The sequence below is a fragment of the Carcharodon carcharias genome, chromosome 30 (genome assembly GCF_017639515.1).
Source record: "Carcharodon carcharias isolate sCarCar2 chromosome 30, sCarCar2.pri, whole genome shotgun sequence".
NCBI classification, from domain to species: Eukaryota; Metazoa; Chordata; class Chondrichthyes; order Lamniformes; family Lamnidae; genus Carcharodon; species Carcharodon carcharias.
In genome coordinates this window covers 27,401,051-27,423,230 of record NC_054496.1, presented here as the reverse complement: position 1 = coordinate 27,423,230, position 22,180 = coordinate 27,401,051, and the positions used below count along the sequence as shown (strand labels likewise).

The window sequence follows — 22,180 nt, the reverse complement described above, 5'->3', positions numbered from 1 at the left end:
TCACCAAAGGTTAGTGTGCAGGTACAGCAGGTAGTTAGGGAAGTTAATAGAATGTTATTATTCATTGTGAGGGGAATTGATTACAAAAGTAGGGAGGTTATGCTTCAGTTGTACAGGGCACTGGGGAGACCACATCTGGAGTATTGTGTACAGTACTGATCTCTTTATTTATAGAAAGATGTAAATGCGTTAGAAGCTGTTCAGAGAAGGTTTACTAGCCTTATGTCAGGAATGGGATCCACTGGAATTTAGAAGAGTAAAAGGCAACTTAATTGAAACCTTTACAATCCTGAGGGGTCTTGAAGGGGGTGTGTGAAGGGAATGTTTCCTCTTGTAGGAGAATCTAGAACTAGGGATCGCTGTTTAAAACTGAGGGGTCGCATACTTAAGACAGATGAGGAGAATTTTTTTTCTGAGGGTTGAGTATCGTTGGAACTCTCTTCCTGAAAAGGCGGTGGAAGCAGAGTCTTTGAATATTTTTAAGGCAGAGCTGGATAGATTCTTGGTTAACAAAGGGGTGAAAGGTTATCGGGGGGGGGGGAGGCAGGAATGTGGGGTTGAGGTTGCATTCAGATCAGCCATGATCTTATTAAATGGCAGAACAGGCTCGAGAGGCCAAGTGGCCTACTCCTGCTCCCAATTCGTATGTTCATATGAGAATTCCAGAGCTTGCAGCTGGAGGCACGTCTGCCGGTGGTGGGACAAAATAAGTTGGTGATAGACAAGAGGCCAAACCTTGAATAGGGGAGCATGAGGAACAGACTTACCTATTCTCAAAAATAACATACCACTGATGCTGTCTTAGCCCCCTTGAACATATAATAACAAATAAACATTACAAGAGCATTGCAGACTCCAAGTGCTGTTACTCAGTAGTTGCAAGCTTGCCTAGTCTTCCTGCTAGAAAATCTTTTGGGGGAAGCCTCCCCAATTTATTTTGCCCTGCAATTGGTAACCATGCCTTCTCCCCTGCCCCCACTTCTCCCGTCTTGAAATTTATGCTTAAAACGTCCCTTTGAGCAACTTTTTGCTTTGTTGTCAGTTTTTGTCTGATCAAGCTTCTGTGAATGTTTTTAAAATTTTCATGCTTGATTTCAAATCATGACCTCCCCCAGCCTTACAACACTCTGAGATGTCTGCGCTCCTCCAACTCCGGCATCTTGGGCATCCTCAGTTTTAATAGCTCCACAATTGGCTCTGCCAAGGTCCTCAGCTCTAAAATTCCCGCTCCAAGCCTCTTTGTGTATGACTCTCTCTCCTTTAAGTTGCTCTCTGAAACCTACTTTGTTGCTATGCATTTGGTCATCTGTCCTAATATCTCCTCATGTGGCTCAGTGTCAAACTTTGATGATGCTCCTGCGAAGCACCATGGGATGTTTTACCTTGTTAAAGGTGCTACAGAAATGCAAGCTGTTGTTGAAATGGGATGCGAAGTCTCGCATAGTTTTACACAGTTGTGGTGGTGCACCTGCCTCAGCAGCCGATTTCGGGCTTGTCAGGTATATCACTTATTGTGCTGTTAAATCGACAAGTGCCTTTTTTTAATGGCTCAGTGAGGACTTGTCACCTTCCGTGGTGGGTAATTTAAATTGTTTTTTGAGGGGGTGGGTGGGAAGCACCCCAGAACAAGGTTCTACATCAGACTTCCCCAGCAAATCCATCAAGTTAATCATACTGAGCAAAAGGGTGTCCGATTGAGACCCCAGAATGTGTTATTTGCTGGTCTCAATCAAGCATGTGTCAGCTGACTTCAGTTCCCCGCTTCCAGCGGATGAACATCAGCTGGAGTTTCCTACTCCTAATTGTGTGATGCTCCCTGTGGTTGAATAGCATGTGATTCTATTTATTTTTAGCTGTAATGGCTCACACTGAATGAATAGTGCGGGCTGTGGGAGCAGGGTAGCAGGCAGTGTCCAAGGACTGTGAAGTCCTCCCCTGGCCAGCAACAGCACTTTGGGCGGAGGTCAAGAAAAGGGAAAGTTTAGTGCTGATCTACAAGCATAATCCATTTGGGCCTTGCTCGGTTTTCCCTGTGTTGGTCCACCCTTTGTTATGACATTGACGAGAGAGCTATAATGCATGCATTTTATTTAGTGCTGATATTATTTCTCAAGTGGGAATAAATCTTGTGCTGAGATTTGACATGGGACGCTCTCTATCAGATGAACAAGCCCTCTGATGTACAAATGTGGTGCCTGTGTTTGTTTAAGATTGGCTTTAGATGACTGGTGTCTGTGAAATGTAATCCATCACGAAGGGAAGAGTTCCTTGTCTTGCAGTGCATGACAGTTAAATAACTCACCTGCAGTATTTAACTGTTAATTGTGACTTGACATACGGATGAATAGGACCTACAGAAATGTTTGATGTTTCTTTTGATGTGATTTTTTTTAAAAAAATTGTGGTGTTATTGAATGTAAAATTCCTGTATATTAACTGGGGGCCAGTGTGGGGATACCCAAAAGGCTGAGGCGAACTTTATGAAAAATTGAAGCTTTATATTTTAAGCAGATATCTTTTTCAATGGCTTGAAGCTGCGATTTTAAGATCTATTCGAAATTCTTCACACAATGGGGGCGGTGGGAAGTTTTGGTGATGTTGGAAAGACTTGTTGTACCCTCTGATAGAATTGGGTCCCTTTTACATTCAGGAATGTTTGATTTATGCAGGACTTTCAAATGAGTCGGAACTTACAGTAAAAAATTGAATGAATTTCGAAAGGCCTTCAGTAAGGTGCCACACAATAGGCAAATGAATGAGGTCAGAGAATGTGGAGTCGGAACAAGCGGCAGAATGGATTTCCGGCTGGCTTCAAGACAGAGAGCAGAGAGTGGGAGTAAAGGGTCGTTATTCAGTGTGGCAGAAGGTGGGAAGTGGTGTTCCACAAGGATCAGTGCAGGGATCACTGCTTGTTCACAATTTACGTTAATGCTTTGGACTTCAGGAGCACAGACACAATTTCTAAATTTGCAGATGACACCAAGTCGGGAGTGGGGGTGACCCAATACTGAGGAGGACTGCATCAAATTGCGGGAGGTTTCTAATAAACTTGCAGAATCGACAAATAATTGGTCACTTCTTACTTGGAAAGTGCAAGTCTAGTTGGGGTAGGGAAATAAAGGGATTCCAGAATATAAATTCACCAATCACAGGGCTACGGCCAGGTGCTGGAAAATGGGATTAGGATAGATAGATGCTTGACAGCCGGCACGGACACGGTTTCTGTGCTGGATGACATTAAAAGTTGTACCACAGGTTAGCAATGCCATGGAAATAAAAAAGCAAACCAAGTGTTTCTAGAGGGACAGAATTGAAAGGTAGGGAGGTTATGCTAAACCTATATCAAATCTTGTTTAGACCACGTTTGTACTGCATGCATTTCTGGATGCCATATTATCGAAAGAGATGATTTACAAGGATGATATCAGAAATGTGTGGATATATATATATCAGGAAAGGATTGACAGGCTGGGCCTCTTTTTTTTCTCTTGAAAGAAAGCGGCCAAGGAGTGACCTGATAGAGGTTTTTTAAAATTATGAAAGGTTTTGGTAGCATGGATGTAGAAAAGATTGCACCCCCTTGTGGGGAACAGTAAAACTAGAGGCTATCGATATAAGATGGTCACCAAGAAATCCAGGAGAGAATTCAGAGGAAATTTCTTTACCTGAAGAATGGTGAGAATGTGGAACTTGCTGCTACAGGAAGTGGTTGATGCAAATCGTGTGGATGCCTTTTAAGGGGAATCTGGACAAGATCATGAGGGAGAAGGGAATAGATGGTTATGATGGTAGATTTAGATGAGAAAAGATGGGAGGAGGCTTGAGTGGAGCATAAACACCAGCATGGACTAGTTTAGACTAGATAGAATGGCCTGTTTTTGTGTCATATATCCTATGTATTGTTTGCACCTCTAATAATATACCTCTGCTATTGGTCAGAAGGCAAAACTTCATTAGACATAAATAGATGGTATTCAGGGATGCTAACTGGAACACCTTTGGTCTGTCTGCAAGCATGACTCCGACCTCCCTGTCACCTGGAGGAACAGCACCTCATCTTCCGACTAGGTACTTTACAGCCGTCTGGACTTAACATTGAATTCAACACCTTTAGATCATAAACTCTCTACTCCATCCCCACCTCTTTCCAATCCCTCTTTCTCTAATAATTTATATTTTTTAAATATATTTTTCTTTTCCCACCTATTTCCATTATTTTTAAATGTATTCCCATCCATTGTTTCATCTCCACCTTTTAACCTATTTCGATCCCTTCCCCCCCACCCCACCCCCACTAGGGCTATCTGTACCTTGCTCGTCCTGCTTTCTACCCTTAATGTCACCTATTAGCACATTCCTTAACAAATGTCACCACTGTCAACACCTCTTTGTTGTCTGTGACATCTTTGGCAATCTCTTCTTTGTCTCCACCTATCACTGGCCCTCTATCCAGCTCTACCTGTCCCACCCCACCTTAAGCCAGCTTATATTTCAACTAACAAAAACAGAATTACCTGGAAAAACTCAGCAGGTCTGGCAGCATCAGCGGAGAAGAAAAGAGTTGACGTTTCGAGTCCTCATGACCCTTCGACGGAACTTGAGTTCGAGTCCAAGAAAGAGTTGAAATATAAGCTGGTTTAAGGTTATTTCAACTCTTTCTTGGACTCGAACTCAAGTTCTGTCGAAGGGTCATGAGGACTCGAAACGTCAACTCTTTTCTTCTCTGCCGATGCTGCCAGACCTGCTGAGTTTTTCCAGGTAATTCTGTTTTTGTTTTGAATTTCCAGCATCCGCAGTTTTTTTGTTTTTATCTTCATGTTTCACCTAATTTTTATATTTCCTCAGTTCTGTTGAAGAGTCATACGGACTCGAAATGTTAACTGTGTTCCCCTCTGGAGATGCTGTCGGACCTGCTCAGTTTTTCCAGCTACTTTTATTTTTGTTATTGATTTGATAATTTGGTTACTATCATGGGTTTGGGTGACTGACTGACTGTATGTCCTGGGGTGTTTGGGTGACTGTATGTCCTGGGGGGTGGTTTGGTGGGTGACTGTCAGACTGTATGTCCTGGGGGGTGGTTTGTTGGGTGACTGTCTGACTTTTTGTCCTGGGGGGTGGTTTGGTGGGTGACTGTCAGACTGTATGTTCTGGGGGGTGGTTTGGTGGGTGACTGTCAGACTGTATGTCCTGGGGGGTGGTTTGGTGGGTGATTGTCAGACTGTATGTCCTGGGGGGTGGTTTGGTGGGTGATTGTCAGACTGTATGTCCTGGGGGGTGGTTTGATGGGTGACTGTCTGACTGTATGTCCTGGGAGGTGGTTTGGTGGGTGACTGTCAGACTGTATGTCCTAGGGGGTGGTTTGGTGGGTGACTATCAGACTGTATGTCCTGGGGGGTGGTTTGGTGGGTGACTGTCAGACTGTATGTCCTTGGAGGGGGTGGGGTTGGGTGACTGTCTGACTGTATATCCTGGGGTGGCGGGGGGTGGTGGGTGACTGTCTGACTGTATGTCCTGGATTTGAGTGGGTGATCTTATAAACTAAGCCATGTTATGTTGGCCACCATAATGTTTTATTCCCACTGCTCTAACATAAACAGCTAAACCATTATGTCTGACCTATTCCAGTGCTCTGCTTTGTTGGCCTCTCATTTACTCATCTCTATACACTCCCAAATTGTGCAAAGTTCTTGCCGCTTGTGTCCTGTTGTGCACTAAATCCCATGCTCACTGGCTTCCCTTCTCCTAGTGCATTGCCTTGCTCTACCTTAACTTTATACCCTGTTTTACTCTTCTGCTTCAGGTCTTCCATTCGTCCCCCCCTCCCTCCCATTTCAATTGAAAGCTTTGAAATAAATCTGTAGATTTTAATTGGTGGAGGGTATCAATATGATGTGGATCAACCATGATCTCATTAAATGGCAGAAGAGACTCGAGGGGCTAATTGGCCTCCTCCTGTTCATCTATTCCACTGTTCCATGACCTCAGTCCTACCTTCTCGAGTTCTGTTCCTGGCCTCTCCAACTTTTTCTCCACCCCGCTCCATAACCCCTCCAAGTCTCATTACTCCGGCCAAGCTTTCTACATTGGTTCCATATCCATTCTAATACCTATCAGTGAAGCACCTTTTTTTTTTAAAGATTAAAGACAGCAATCATATTCACATTCTTGTATTGACTCTGCACTACTGTATCAGCTCAGCTGTCACTGTCAGCATTTTGCAGACAGAACAAAAAAAATAACTTTTCTTTGGGTAGGGAAGGAATTTTCTTCTCTCTCTCTTTCCTTTTCAACCCCCTTCATGGAGGTGGTTGCCTCTTTGCTAGGGAGTTGTTTGTCTGGGAACCAGCTGCTCTCACCAAGGGGCTCTTTTTTAAAAATGTATTCTTTTGTGGGATGTGGGCATCGCTGTCAAGGCCAGCATTTGTTGCCCATCCCTAATTGCCCTTGAACTGAACAATTTGCTCAGCCACTTCAGAGGGCAGTTAACAGTAAACCACATGGCTATGAGTCTGGAGTCACGTGTAGGCCAGACCAGGTTAAGGACAGAAGATTTCCTTCCACGAAGGACAGTAGCGAATGTGTTTTTTACAACAATCAACAATGGTTTCACAGTCCGTATTACTGACAGTAGCTTTCAATTCCAGATTTATTTACTTTTTTGATTAACTGAATTTAAATTCCACCAGCTGCAGCAGTGGGATTTGAATCTGGCGTTCCCAGGGCATTAGCTTGCTGCTCTGGATTACTCGTCCAGTGCCATTATCACTACACCACCACCTCCGTTTTTTCACGTGGGAGACTAGGTGAGGAGCATGGAGAGGATGGTCAGCCAGTGAGGGCGCACCTTGGCTAAGCCTGATTCATGCCCTTTCTGGGAAATGTCAGGACCTAGTGATTGGGGAGAGAAACGAGGGCTGTTTCTCCCCACTTCATTGCTCCCCATCCCAAAGCTCAGGGGCACCAAAGTCAGTTGTTGCAGCTACTATTGTAAAGCTCTGCTAACTTGGCACAGATGGAGATTACAGCTGGGTGAAGAGCATTAGCCTTGGCTTTCTATTCCTTAATACCCTTGGCCTGCAAAAGTCTTGTCATTCTCAGGTTTAAAATGATGAATTGAGCTAGTGTCTACTGCTTTTTGTCTGAAGGAGTGTTTCCTAACTTCTCCCCCGAGTAACCTGGCTCTGATCTTAAGGTCATGTCCTCTTGTTCGAGTCTCCCCCACCAGCAGAGAAAGTTTATCTACCCTATCAAATTACCCTTTAACCTTCTGTATTCCAGGGAATGCAGGCTCTCCTAATTTAACAATTGTAGCCCTGATAACATTCTGATGAAATTTTGCTGCATTCCTCCCAAGGCCAAATTTAATAAGTGTTCAGTAAAAGAGAAAAGGAAGAACTTGCATTTCTGTAGCGCCCTTCATAGCCTCAGGACGTTCCAAACCACTTTGCAGCCAGTGGTATAGTCACCGTGGTAATGTAGGAATGCAGTGTTTGTAAGGCCCTTGTGTAAAATGTTTGCTTGTTTCACCTTCACACCGGTAAGTTCTGCAGACTGAAATTAGGAACAATAATGTTCTACCTGCTGCTTCCTCTTTCAGACGTTTACTGCACAGAACCTTTCCGAATCCCCTTTGCCGGGAAAGTGGAATTCTGCTGCTTCGATAAAACTGGCACTCTGACGAGTGATAACCTGGTTGTCAGAGGGGTCGCTGGACTCAGGTGAGCATTCCTTCCTGGGGCACAGTTGCGTGGCTGCTGGCCAAACTTCAGTACTCCCTTTTCTTCTTTATTTCTTTTTCCATTCCCCGCATACAAACTGTGTTTTCCTCCAATTCTGGCCACTTCACACCCATGATTTCCATCATCACACCATTGTACCTTCAGCTCAAAACTCTGGAAGTTCCCTCCCATAACTCTGGCCCTCTCGACCTCTCTCTCGTTTAAGATGCTCCTTAAAACCTACCTCTGACGAAGTTTTTGGTCACCTTTTGACTTGATTGTCACATCCTGTTTACACTCCTGTGAAGCCCCTTGAGTTGATTTACTGCACTAAAGGCGCTATATAAATGAAAGTTGCTGTTGCTTTGACGCTCCGTGCCATTTGTTGTGTGACTACCTGAGAATGCCCGTGAACCTATTTCCAAACCCGTCCTCTCATTACTGTGCATCACTGCTTCCCAGTAAATGCACAGCTTCACTAGCCTCCCGATTCCTCTTCTCCCTTCATGAAAAGCTGCTACCATAGGTGCCCAGCTGAGTATGGGAGCTTGCTGTGCACATATCATAGGGTGGCAGAACCGCAGCCTACTGTGCATGCAATACCACTGATCAAGCTGCCTCATCTCAATCTTTATATCGACACTTTCCCTTCCTAACAGCAGCGTGGGAGTATCTGCACCATATGGACTGGAGCAATTCAAGAAGGCGGCTCACCACCACCTTCTCCAGGGGAATTAGAGATGGGTAGCAAATGCTGGCCTTGTCAGTGGCACTCACATACCATGAAAGAATGAAAAGAAACTGAAACCCCTTTGATTGCGGTAGCACTTCATCTGATAGCAGCCAACGGCATAATTAGATGTAAAAGTTTGTGCTCGATTTCATAATGAGGTCAAAACCCTGTTGGGGTGGGACTGTTGATTGATTGTTTTCTTTTCTAATTCATTTATTGGATGCGAACATCACTGGAGAGTCCAGCCTTAATTACCTTTGAGAAGTTGCTGGCGAGCCACTTTCTTGACAACTGAGTGGTTTGCTGGGCAGGGAGAGATTCAGAGAGCAGTTAAAAATCAGTGCTTTGGGTCTGGGGTCACGGAAGAGTAAAGATACCAATCTGGTAGCTATAGGCTCACCATTCCTGATACTAGCTTCTAGTCGAGATTTTTTTATTTAACTGTATTTAATTAATGAACTTCAAGTTGAATGGCTGCCACATAGCTAAATAATTAGTCGAGACCTCTGGGTTACTTGTCCGATAATATAACCACTATGCTACTGTTCCCGGCTGGGAAGTTGTAGCAGTAGGGGCGATGGTGGTGTAGTGGTAATGTCACTGGGCTAGTAATCCAGAGGCCGAGACTAATGCTCTGGGGACCTGGGTTCAAATCCCACCCTGGCTGGTGGAATTTAAATTCAGTTAATAAAAACCTGGAATTGAGAGCTACTCTCCATAATGGTGACCGTGAAACTATCATCGGTTGTTGTAAAAACCCAACTGGTTCACTAATGTCCTTTACGGAAGGGAAATCTGCCATCTTTAGCTAGCCTAGCCTACACGTGACGCCAGACCCATAGCAATGTGGTTGACTGTTAACTGTCCATGGCTGAGCAAGCCACTCAGTTCAAGGGCGGTTAGGGATGGGCAACAAATGCTGGCCTTGTCAGCGATGCCCACAATCATTAAAGAATTAAAGATAAAGTAAAGTCAAAGGCACTTTTCAGGTCCCTGACCAGCTTCTGGGTTGTCTTTGTATTGTCTTCTGTGTAGTTTTCGTGTGTTTTGTCTTTCTATTCTTCGGAGAACATGAAGTCTCACCTCTTCCCTTATGTTTAAACTCGATCGTTGACTTGGCCAAAGTTGATTACTTTTTTTAAAAAAAAATCCTCACCCCCCCCCCCCCCCCCCCGCCCCCCCCACCTCCAATGATTGTTGGAAGCTACCAGTTACTAGCAAAATACCCCACATTGATTAAAGTGAAATACTGATGCCAAGTGTCCCACTGCCTCCCAAATCTGGGTGGAAGAGCCATCATGTCAAGAGCCTGGTCAGACATTATTGTATCTGGTTCCAGTCATACGCCACAACTCAGGCGCATCAGAGAAACTATTGTTCCAAAGAATTTAATATAACTTAGTCCAACCACGAGGGAAGTGCAAAATTTGCCTCAAGGATCTTTATAATTATGTCGGGGATTTTTTAGTTTACCACCCCACAATGCTTGGATGGGGACAAAGTAGAAACCGTGAGATCTGGAAGAGCAGATTAATTCAAGAAAGGGACCTATTGTTCAAAGGATGCAGGTGTAGACAGCTCCCTCTTCATTAGGCCAGGCTGATGAGAGAGGAGATGGGAGGGCACGAAGGCAGTTCTTGATCTCGATCTGCATGCTCGCCCACATGACCCTTCAGCTGATGCGCGTTGTGATCATTGTCCTGGTTTTAACTTGTTAGTAGAATTATGGAATGTGCTTTTTATTTAATTACAACTGTCATTTTTCCCAGTCTTATTCTTTTCACAAAAAGTCCTGGGTGCCCAGTGTAAAGGTGGCATTGACGCCCTTGCATTGGCCTTTTCCAGCTCACATGATGCTTGGAGTATGACCAAAGTCATTGAACGATGCCCGCTGTTGAAAATGGTTTGGATTATTGCCAGAGGCTGTATACTCACATGCCAGTACAGGGTGACAGAGGGCGTTTTTTTTAAACAATGAATTTTGTGCTTAAGGTAAGGGATGTTGGTGCTGGGGAATGGAGAGGTGTCTGATTGAAGTGCTGCCTGACCCCTAGTGCCAGCATCAAACACTCAAGGTATGCGTTAGAAGCTGTAAAACTCCCCCCACACTGCTGCATCAAACACTCCCAGGACAGGTACAGCCCGGGGTTAGATACAGAGTAAAGCTCCCTCTACATTGTCCTCATCAAACATTCCCAGGGCAGGTACAGCACAGGGTTAGATAGAGTAAAGCTCCCTCTACACAGTCCCCATCAAACACTCCCAGGACAGGTACAGCACGGGGTTAGATACAGAGTAAATCTCCCTCTACACTGTCCCCATCAAACACTCCCAGGACAGGTACAGCACAGTGTTAGATAGAGTAAAGCTCCCTCTACACTGTCCCCATCAAACACTCCCAGGGCAGGTACAGCACAGGGTTAGATACAGAGTAAAGCTCCCTCTACACAGTCCCCATCAAACACTCCCAGGACAGGTACAGCACGGGGTTAGATACAGAGTAAATCTCCCTATACACTGTCCCCATCAAACACTTCCAGGACAGGTACAGCACAGTGTTAGATACAGAGTAAAGCTCCCTCTACACTGTCCCCATCAAACATTCCCAGGACAGGTACAGCACGGGGTAAGATACAGAGTAAAGCTCCCTCTACACTGTCCCCATCAAACACTCCCAGGACAGGTACAGCACAGTGTTAGATACAGAGTAAAGCTCCCTCTACACTGTCCCCATCAAACACTCCCAGGGCAGGTACAGCACAGGGTTAGATAGAGTAAAGCTCCCTCTACACTGTCCCCATCAAACACTCCCAGGGCAGGTGCAGCACGGGGTTAGATACAGAGTAAAGCTCCCTCTACACTGTCCCCATCAAACACTCCCAGGACAGGAACAGCACGGGGTTAGATACAGAGTAAAGCTCCCTCTACACTGTCCCCATCAAACACTCCCAGGGCAGGTACAGCACGGGGTTAGATACAGAGTAAAGCTCCCTCTACACCGTCCCCATCAAACACTCCCAGGACAGGTACAGCACAGTGTTAGATACAGAGTAAAGCTCCCTCTACACTGTCCCCATCAAACACTCCCAGGACAGGTACAGCACGGGGTTAGATACAGAGTAAAGTTCCCTCTACACTGTCCCCATCAAACACTCCCAGGACAGGTACAGCACTGTTAGATACAGAGTAAAGCTCCCTCTACACTGTCCCCATCAAACACTCCCAGGACAGGTACAGCACGGGGTTAGATACAGAGTAAAGCTCCCTCTACACTGTCCCCATCAAACACTCCCAGGACAGGTACAGCACGGGGTTAGATACAGAGTAAAGCTCCCTCTACACTGTCCGCATCAAACACTCCCAGGACAGGTACAGCACAGGGTTAGATACAGAGTAAAGCTCCCTCTACACTGTCCCCATCAAACACTCCCAGGGCAGGTACAGCACAGGGTTAGATACAGAGTAAAGCTCCCTCTACACTGTCCCCATCAAACACTTCCAGGACAGGTACAGCACGGGGTTAGATACAGAGTAAAGCTCCTTCTACACCATTCAATCAAAAGCATGCCTTAGTGGGAAAGAGGTCTTGTTGATCTAATCCTGCTGAAATATCCAGAGTTTTGATTATTATATTGCTGTCAGCAGGAAAGACTTTAAATGTTCAAAGTTATTGAGTAGAAGTCGGATTTGGTACATTGAGAGTTTAATATGGTGCATCATTTGATCAACCCTTCCCCTGACCTGCGCAGATGGGATTTGGAAAATGCCAGCTGAGACAATATGCATTGCCCTGTTTGGTGAAGAGATTCTATTAAATTCACAAATTGAATTCCCCCACTCCCCCCAACCCTCTTGTGGCCCTCGCCATAGGAATAACTTTAAAACAGACCCCTCAAGGGATTCCCATTTTGTCCAGTATAACCATTGACAGAAATAGTCAATTCTCAATGTGCAAGTTGTTTTCTATGGTCTTTAGTGACCCCTGGAGAGCTTTGTGGAAATTGCAGGCTGCACAGAAATGAAGCGAAGCTACAACTTGTGGCAAAACCTTTTCAAAAAGTTGCCTTTAATCTATATTTTAAAAAACGCAGCTTATTGTGATCTGTTTCTTAGCTTGTCTTCCCTTCCTTTTGCATTCGCGCTTAATAACCTGAGCACACTGCATTGTTTCTTTCTTCCTGATCTGTCTGCAGCTAATTGACCTGGTTGATCACGCCATCCTCCTCCAATACCTCTCTACCTGGGTGGGACTGCATTAACCTAGTTCCATCCTTATTATCTAATTATAGCCAGGGTATCACCTATTGTAAAACAAAAACAGAATTACCTGGAAAAACTCAGCAGGTCTGGCAGCATCGGCGGAGAAGAAAAGAGTTGACGTTTCGAGTCCTCATGACCCTTCAGCAGAACTGGAACTGATATCACCTATTGTGTCAGCCTTGGCTCAGTGGGTAGCACACTCGCCACTGAGTCAAGGTCTACTCCAGAAACTTGAGCACAAATATCTAGGCTGACACTTCAATCTAGTACTGCATTGTCGGAGGCCAGTGTATTTCGGATAAGATAACTGAGACACGTCCGCCCTCTTAGTTGGATATAAAAGACCCCATGATGTTATTTCAGAGAAGAACAGAAAATTTATCCCTCATATCCTGGCCTCCCTCTCTTTCTCCTGGGCAGTCCCTTGGGATCTAAGATGACTTGCTTCCACTCTGGTTTGATGGGTCCTGAGATGGCTGATAAGTTCAATATACGATCTGCAGACTTTGTCACATGCATGGCAGGTGGTGCTTGAAGGGTCGGGTAAATGAGTTGGTTGGAGATCTGTGTACCCTCTCTGGTGCCTTGACTGTCTCCGCATGAGTTCCTCTATGTGCTCAGTGCCTTCCGGAATGAATCTTCTCCGTTTTGGTTGGTCATAAGCCATGAGTCGGGGGTGTTTGACACCTTCAGGGTTGCTTTGAGGACATCCCTACTTATTCCTCAAGCAACATCACAAAACCAAACTAACTGGTCGTTATCACATTGCTGTTTGTGGGAGCTTGCTGCATGTAGATTACCAGCCAAGTTCCTGTGTTCTAACAGTAGCTATGCTTCTAAAGTACTTAATGGGGTGTAAAGTGCTTTTAGACATCTTGAAATGGTGAAAAACGCTTTATAAAAGCAATTTTATTTTTGCATCGGCTTCTCTTCCTGCTCCCCCACCTCTGGTGTTCCCCCACAGATGTATTCTTGGCCCCCTTCTATTTCTCATCTATATGGTGTCCCTTGGCAACATCATCCCAATACAACATGTCAGTTTTCACATGTACAGTCATGGTGGCACCCAACTTTACTTCACCAACAGCTCTCCCTGATCCCTCCACTGTTATTTAAAATTATCAGACTGCTTGTCTGACCTCCCATACTGGATGAGCAAAAAGTACCCCCAAGTGAATATTGTGAAGACTGAAGTCATTGTCATCTTACCCCACAGCACACTCCATTTCCTAGTGGCCGATTGCATCCTGGCAACTGTCCAAAGCTGAACCAGACTGTTTGCAACCTTGGTATTATAGTTGACCCCGAGATGAGCTTCAGACTTCATACCTGGGCCATCACTAAGACTGCCTTTCTCCACATCCATAATATTGCCTGTCTCTGCCCCAGCCTCAGCTCACCTTGCTGCTTAAACACTCAGTCGTTACCTCTTTGCTCGCTGACTTACTTTGGCTCCTGGTTCAGCAACACCTTGATTTTAAAATTCTGAACCTTGTTTTCAAATCTCTCCATGGCCTTGCCTATCTCTAATCTCCTCTGGCTCCACAGCCCTTAGGTATCACAGAATCACACAGTGCAGAAGAGGCCCTTCCTCCATTGGAGTCTGCACCGACACGTGAGAAACACCTGACCTACCTACCTAATCCCATTTACCAGCACTTGGCCCATAACCTTGAATGTTGATGTGCCAAGTGCTCATCCAGGTACTTTTTAAAGGATGTGAGGCAACCCGCCTCCACCACCCTCCCAGGCAGTGCATTCCAGACTGTCACCACCCTCTGGGTAAAAAAGTTTCTTCACTCATTTCCCCACCACCGCCCCCCCCAAAACCTCCTGCACCTCACCTTGAACGTGTGTCCCCTCGTGACTGACCCTTCGACTAAGGGAAACAGCTGCTCCCTGTCCATGCCCCTCATAATCCTGTACACCTTGATCAGGTCACCCCTCAGTCTTCTCTGCTCCAACGAAAACAACCCAAGTCTATCCAGCCTCTCTTCATAATTTAAATGTTTCATCCCAGGCAACATCCTGGTGAATCTCCTCTGCACCCCCTCCAGTGCAATCACTTCCTTCCTATAATTTGGCAACCAGAGCTGCACACAGCACTCCAGCTGTGGCTTCACCAAGGTTCTATGCAACTCCAGCATGACCTCCCTACTTTTGTAATCTATGCTTCGAATGATAAAGGCAAATGTCCCTTTTTCACCACCCCACTAACATGCCCCTCTGCCTTCAGCAATCTATGGACACATGCCAAGGTCCCTTTGTTCCTCAGAACTACCTAGTGTCATGCCATTCATTGAATACTTTCTTGTCAAATTATTACTACCAAAATGTATCACCTCACACTTTTCAGGGTTAAATTCCATCTGCCACTTATCTGCCCATTTGACCATCCCGTCTATATCTCCCTGTAGCCCAAGACTCTCTGTTAACCACCTGGCCAATATTTGTGTCGTCTGCAAACTTACTAATCGTCATCTATGTCGTTTACACTGGCTTCCAGTCACTAAAGCAGCCTTTTGTCATCACCCTCTGTCATCCACCTTATCAAATTACCCTGTATCCCATGTGCATTTGCCTTCTTTATAAGTTTCCCATGTGGGTCCTTGTCAAAGGCTTTGCTGAAATCCATATAGACTACATCAACTGCACTACCCTCATCTACACACCTGGTCACCTCAAAAAATTCAATCAAATTTGTTAGGCATGACCTTCCTCTAACAAAGCCATGCTGACTATCGCTGATCAAACCTTGCCTCTCCAAGTGAAAGTAAATTCTCTCCTTCAGAATTTTCTCCAATTTTACTAAAATCCAATCTTTCCTTACCACTGACATGAGACTCACTGGCCTGTAGTTGCTTGGTTTCTCTCTACAACCCTTCTTAAATAGCAGAACCACATTAGCTGTTCTCCAGTCCCCTGGCACCTCCTCCATGGCCAGAGGAATTAAAAATTTGGGTCAGAGCCCCTGTGATCTCCTCCCTTGCCTCCCTCAGCAGTCTGGGACACAAATCATCCGGACCTGGAGATTTGTCTACTTTTAAGCCTGCCAGCACCTCCAATACCTTGTCACTCCCTGTATCAATTTGCCCAAGAGCCTCGCAGTCTCTCCCCGAGTTCGATGCCTTCATCCTTATTCTCTTGGGTGAAGACGGATATGAAGTATTCGTTCAACACTAGTGATTTCCTCTGGATTGGTCCCTAATGGGCCCTACTCTTTCCCTGGTTATCCTCTTCCCATTGATATACTTACTGAATATCTTGGGGATTTTACCTACTTTTACCAGCCAGAGCTTTCTCATATCCCCTCATTGCTCTTCTAATTGCTTTCTTAAGCTCCACCCTGCACTTCCTGAACTCCACTAATGACTTCGCTGAAATGCTCCCCTTGTACCTGCTAAAAGCCTCTCTTTTCCTTCACATCGTATCCTGAATATCTCTGGTCATCCATGGTTCTCTGGGCTTGTTACTCCTTCCTATCACCCTAGAGGGAACATTTTGAGCCTGTACCCTCCCCATTTCCTTTTTGAACACACCCACTGCTCTTCTGTAGATTTCCCCACAGTAGCTGTTCCCAGTCTACCTTGGCCAGATCCTGCCTTATTTTACTAAAATCCACTCTTCCCCCCCAATCCAAAACATTTTTTTGCAACTTGTCTATTTCTTCGCTCATAACAAACTTAAACTGTACCATGTTGTGGTCACTATCACTAAAATGCTCCCCCTCAGCCACCTGTCCGGCTTCATTCCCCAAAATTAGGTCCAGCACTGCACTGTCCCTTGTTGGACCCTCTACATATTGACCTAAAAAGTCCCCCAAACACATGTCAAGAAATCCACTCCATCCAAGTCCGTAACACTATGTCTATCCCAATTAATGTTGGGAAAGTTGAAATCACCTAATATAATTACCCTATTATTGTTTTTACACACCTCCACAAATTGTGCACATATTTGCCCCTAAATTTCCTGCTGGCTATCTAGGGGTCTATAATAAACACCTAATAATGTGGCCGCCCCTTTTTTATTCCTAAACTCTACCCACTAAGCTTAATTCGATGCCTCCTCCAAGATATCATCTCTCCTTACTGCAGTAACTGACTCTTTAACTAATATCGCAATGCCTCTTTTACCCCCTCCCCTGTCTCGCCTGAAGATTCTATATCCTGGAATGTTGAGCTGCCAATCTTGCCTTTCCCTCAAACAACTCTCAGTGATGGCTACTATATCACAATTCTACATGTCAATCCTCACTCTTAACTCATCCGTTTTACCTGAAATACTCCTGGCATTAAAGTAGAGGCCATCCAGCCTTGCCTTACTCCCTTGAAGCTTAATGCAGCTGTACTCCCTCTGACTTGATTCTTTCACTGTATTATGATGTGTCCCTATTCTGCTAACGTTCTGTGTCCCCTCCCCCTGCCGAATTAGTTTAAGCTCCTCCCAACAGCACTCGCAAACCCGCCCACTAGGAAGTTAGTCCCTCTCTGGTTCAGGTGTAGACCGTCCCGCTTGTACAGGTCCCACCTTCCCCAGAAATGGTCCGTGATCCAGGAATCTAAAACCCTCCCTCCTGCACCAACTCTTAAGCTACGTATTCATCTGCACTATTCTCCTATTTCTGTGCTAGCACATGGCACCGAGAGGTCCTGCTTTTAAGTCTACTGCCTAACTCCCTGAATTCTTGATGCAAGACCTCATCCCTCTTTCTACCTATGTCATTGGTACCAACATGTACCAGGACTTCTGCCTTATCACCCTCCTACTTCAGGCCCTGCAGCCGTTCAGTGACATCCCGGACTTTGGCGCCAGGGAGGCAACGTACCATCCTGGAGTCACGTTGACGGCCACAGTAGCGCCTATCTGTTCCCCTGACTATAGAATCCCCTATTACTACTGCTCTTCCTCCCCTCCTGTACAGACAGGCTGCTTGTGATGCCAGAAGCTTGGCTTTGTCTGCACTCCCTGGAGGAACCAGCGCCCTCATCTGCCTCCAAAATGGAATACCGATTTGCGAGCGGGACCCCAGGGGACTCCTGAACTACCTGCCTGTTTCTCTTGGACTGCCTGGTTGTCACCCATTCCCTTCCTTCCTCAAGTCCCTTCAGCTGCGGGGTGACCACCTCCCTAAATGTGCTATCCACGATGCTTTCGGACTGGTGGATGCTCCACAGTGTCCCCAGCCGCTGCTGCAGCTCTGAAACCCTAATTCTCCTAATGCTCCTAATTCTGGCACCTAGAAGAATTATAATTGGTCCAGCATTGGCTGCCTAAACTCTGGAATTCCTTGCCTAAACCTCCCAACCCCTCTCCTCCTTTTAAGATGTTCCTCAAAATGTACCTTTGACCAAGCTTTAGCCATCTGCCTTAATATCACCGGCAGCTCGACCACTGTTCTTTCATTTGTAATTAGCTGGTGTGGCTATTCTGGCCGTAAAGTGCTTGGCCTCTGCTTGACTGAGTTTGGGAACTGTGGGTTTACAGAGGGACTGATTTGCGTGTTGTACGGTCTCTACCTGGGTACTTAGTCAGAATGCTACAGGCATCGCAAGTGTGGGGAAGGCTAGATGGGTCAGCTGGTCTTTTCCCACCTGTCATTTTTATTTTCTTGTATCTACCTTGATGCAGCATAATTACTGGAGTAGTAATCCAAAGGCCTGGACTTGTAATCCAAGCGAGCATGTGTTCAAATTGGCAATTTGAGTACTTGAATTTAGTTTAAAGATCTGGATATAACATGCTGGTGCCAATAAAAGTGAGCAACGAACCTGTTGGATTGTCATAAAAAGCCAGTGGATTGATGAATATCCAACAGGGGAGAAAACCTGAATCCTTATCCAATCTGGCCACAACATGATTCTGATCCTACGTCAATGTGGTTGACTGTTAGTTGTCCTCTGAGGCATAACAAGACACTCGGTTACATTAAACTGCTAGGCAGCACTTCAAGAAGGTGGTGAGCCACCAACTTCTCAGCGCAATTGAAGACAGGTAATAAATACTGACCTTGACAGCGATGCTCGCATCCTGAGAAGGAATACTTTTTTTAAAACTGAAAAATAGCCAAATGATGCAAGAGTTAAAAGCTCAATATCTCATCCTCTGCACTGTCAGCTGTGATCAGTTGGTCAGGGGAGGTGATGGCGTAGTGATATTGTCACTGGACCAGTAACCCAGAGACCCAAGGTAATGCTCTGGGGACCTGGGTTCGAATCCCACCACAGCAGAAGGTGGAATTTGAATTCAATAAAAAAAAATGGAATTAAAAGTCTAATGATGACCATGAAACCATTGGTAATTGTTGTAAAAACCCATCTGGTTCACTAATGTCTTTTTAGGGAGGGAAATCTGCTGTCCTTACCTGGTCTGGCTTACACGTGACTCCAGACCCACAGCAATGTGGTTGACTCTGGGTAATTAGGGTAATGAATGGTGGCTTAGCCAGCGATGCCCAAATCCCATGAATGAATAAAAAAACAATACTGTGTCCAGATTTAGGCATTGTTTGCCAGCAAGGCAGTGTTAAATGCAAACCTCCCCACTCTCAAAATTCAAAGGGAACAAAGCAGCAAGGAAGAAATATAAGTGTGCGAGTGGGTGAGTTGTGGGGCTCAGGAGCTCCAGTTCGGTTACTCTCTCAATGCTTCTTCTGACTAGTGGCTGAAGTCCTTATTTAAACAAACATAATTCCATTTGGCTGTGGGATTATTTTTTAAATTGTGCAGCGTGAGGTGTTAATATTCTGGACTGGAAAATGCTGCAGCCAAATTTTTCACGAAGTTGCTGCATTTAGAGCGAAGGTGAATCTTCCATCATAAGATCTCCTCACATTGCAGGGACGGGAAGGAGCTGGTCCCAGTGTCAGAGATTCCCCTGCAAACACACCGGGTGGTGGCAACATGTCATTCGCTGGTACAGATGGACGATGGGACATTGGTTGGTGATCCCCTTGAGAAGGCAATGCTAACTGCAGTGGATTGGACCCTCACAAAAGGTGAAAAGGCTGTTTTTTTGTATTTCTATCAAAATGGCGCTGTGAATGCGGGCACATTCTCCATTTACTGTGGCAGCAGCTGCCAGCACAAAACAAACATTCAAAAAATAAATATTTTTCTAAAAGTAAGTCATATGTGAATGATTTCACTAATGGTGCTTTGGTACCTGGAATTGAAGTTATCAGCCACTGCTGTTTTTAAATGGTATCGCTAGCCTGCAATGTATAATTGCTGAATGAAGCAAGCCTTCTAATTTGTGGGGGAAGTCCCCCTTCTAAAGAGGACAGAATGCAAAGAAGCTGTGATCACTGTATGACTGTCTGCGTGGGACTTGCTTTCTTGCACAAGCTCACTCTAATGCTGTGCTCCTGCACACTCAGTTCTGTTTTTTTCCCCTTGTTTTTCTCTTTCCTGTCACACCTCCTCCACCCTGAACTTCCTCCTTTTGTCTCTCTTTTTACCTACTTGTGTTGAAGTTGAGACTCATTGCACTGTGACCTACTTAAGTCATTCTTGAACACCATCATCCCCCAGTATTTATTTCCAGATTTAGCTTGGCACTGTCCTGCTTACCTCAACAAGTGTCGCCTTAATTTAAAGAAATACAATTGTTTTTGTAGCCAATGACTCTTGCCTGGTTGATTGTATTAATTTATTCTTCAATGTGCAATATGCAAAATTATTGACCAGTCCAGTCACCCTGCTCCACACAGTTGTAATGTCTTGCGCATCACATTAGAACCATAGAAGGGCTGAGCGGCCTCCTTTTGTGCTGCAGCCAATTATGCCCAAGGGCGGCTCTCTGTAGCTAGTCCCGTTCCCCTGTTATTTCCTCGTAGCCCTGCAAATATTTTTTGCTGCAGGCACTGATCCAATTCCCTTTTGAAAGCCCAATTTTAATCCTCCTCCACAACACACTTGGGCAGTGCATTTTAGATCCTGACCACTTGCTGTGTAAAACAGTTTCCCTTTGTGTCGCTGTTGGTTCTTTTGCTAACCACCTTTTGTCAGTGCTTTCCAGTTCTCAACCCTTCAGTCAATGCGAGCAGTTTCTCACTATCCACTCTATCTAGACTCATGATTTAAAATGTTTCTATCAAATCTCCTCTCTGCTCCTTCTCTCCTCAAGGAGGACAATCCCTGTTTCACCACTCTATCTGTATAACTGAAGTTCCTAGAGCAATTCTTGTAAATCTTTTCCACAAACTCTCTAAAGCCTTCACATTCTTCCTGAAGTGCAGTGTCCAGAATTGGACACACTACTTCAGTTGAGGCCAAACGAGTGTTTATAAAGGTTCACTACGACCAGGATTTTTTCAGTGCGTAAAATGGCGTGCGATGACTTCGGGCGTGTGTCCTGATGTCATTGTGATGTGTCGTTCAGCAGGCGCGCGCCGGAGTCGGCTGTGTGCCTGCCGATAACCGATGGACCTATTAAGGCCATTGACGAATTAAGTAGTCATTGTTTACGCTGCACGTCCAACCTTAAGGTTGGCGGCCAGGCAAAAAGGCCAAGCGGCCTTCACGTTTTTTAGGAAACTTCATTCACGAGCGGGATGAGGTTTGCTAAAGCTTTTACTACTTAAATGAAAATTTTATATGAAAAATAAAAACATGTCCCATCTCTTGTGACGCAGTCACATGAGGGGACATGTCTCGTTAAATGTTTAATTTCTGTAAAAATGTTTTTACAAACTGCTTCCTTCTCCCTGAGGCAGCTCTGTGCTGGGAGGCCCTGACTCTCCCTCCTCCCCCTGCCCACGCTGAGCGCTACCGCTCGTGTTACGCTGGGCAGGCCTTAATTGGCGGTGCGGAGCCGATTGCCCCCTCCCTCTCCTGCCAAGCCCACCCAACTTAGGAAAAATTCTGGCTTATGACTTATTTGCTTTTGTGCCCCGTGCCCTCTATTTATAAAGCCAGGGTCCCATATGCCTTATTAGTAGCTTTCTCAACTTGCTCTCCGTCTTCAATGATTTACGCTTGTATGGCCCCAGGCCCCTCTGTTCTTGCACTTCCTAGAATTGCACCCTTTATTTTATATTGTCTCTCCTATTATATGTACTCCCCAGCTTAAGTGGAAGCATGTAAAACCTGAGAAATAGTACCCCGAGTTCAATTAGGGGTAGGTAGGTATACTTGAAAACTCCCTCCACAGGCAATCCAAATTAGTCCAGATCACACTGACCTTGATTTATATTACCGACGCCATCTTCTAGTACAAGGTGATCTCCACCCACTGAGAAAACAGATCCAGTTCTCGCTTGAGGAGAATTCGTCTGAAGAACCAGTAATCTGTTCCCCATCGCTGTTAAAAGAATCACCTCACACCCAAACTAGTTCTGTCCTTGCATAACTTGTAAGTGTGACCTCTGGTCCTCCCGTACCTATTCAGCTGAAATATTTGAAACAATAACACAAGCTAGTCCCTTTATTATTCTATAAACCTCAATCAAGTCACTGTTGGGTCAACA

At 45.2% G+C, this 22,180-nt stretch overlaps 1 protein-coding gene across 1 annotated transcript in view; it reads left to right on the top strand.

The window, feature by feature from the left end:
* Positions 1 to 22,180, top strand: part of atp13a1 (ATPase 13A1) — a 97,161-nt gene that overhangs the window by 38,982 nt on the left and 35,999 nt on the right. The window contains exons 12-13 of the mRNA XM_041176965.1: positions 7,598 to 7,718; positions 19,551 to 19,708. Of these exons, the coding sequence (XP_041032899.1) occupies positions 7,598 to 7,718; positions 19,551 to 19,708 (279 nt within the window). The remainder of the gene's footprint in view (positions 1 to 7,597; positions 7,719 to 19,550; positions 19,709 to 22,180) is intronic.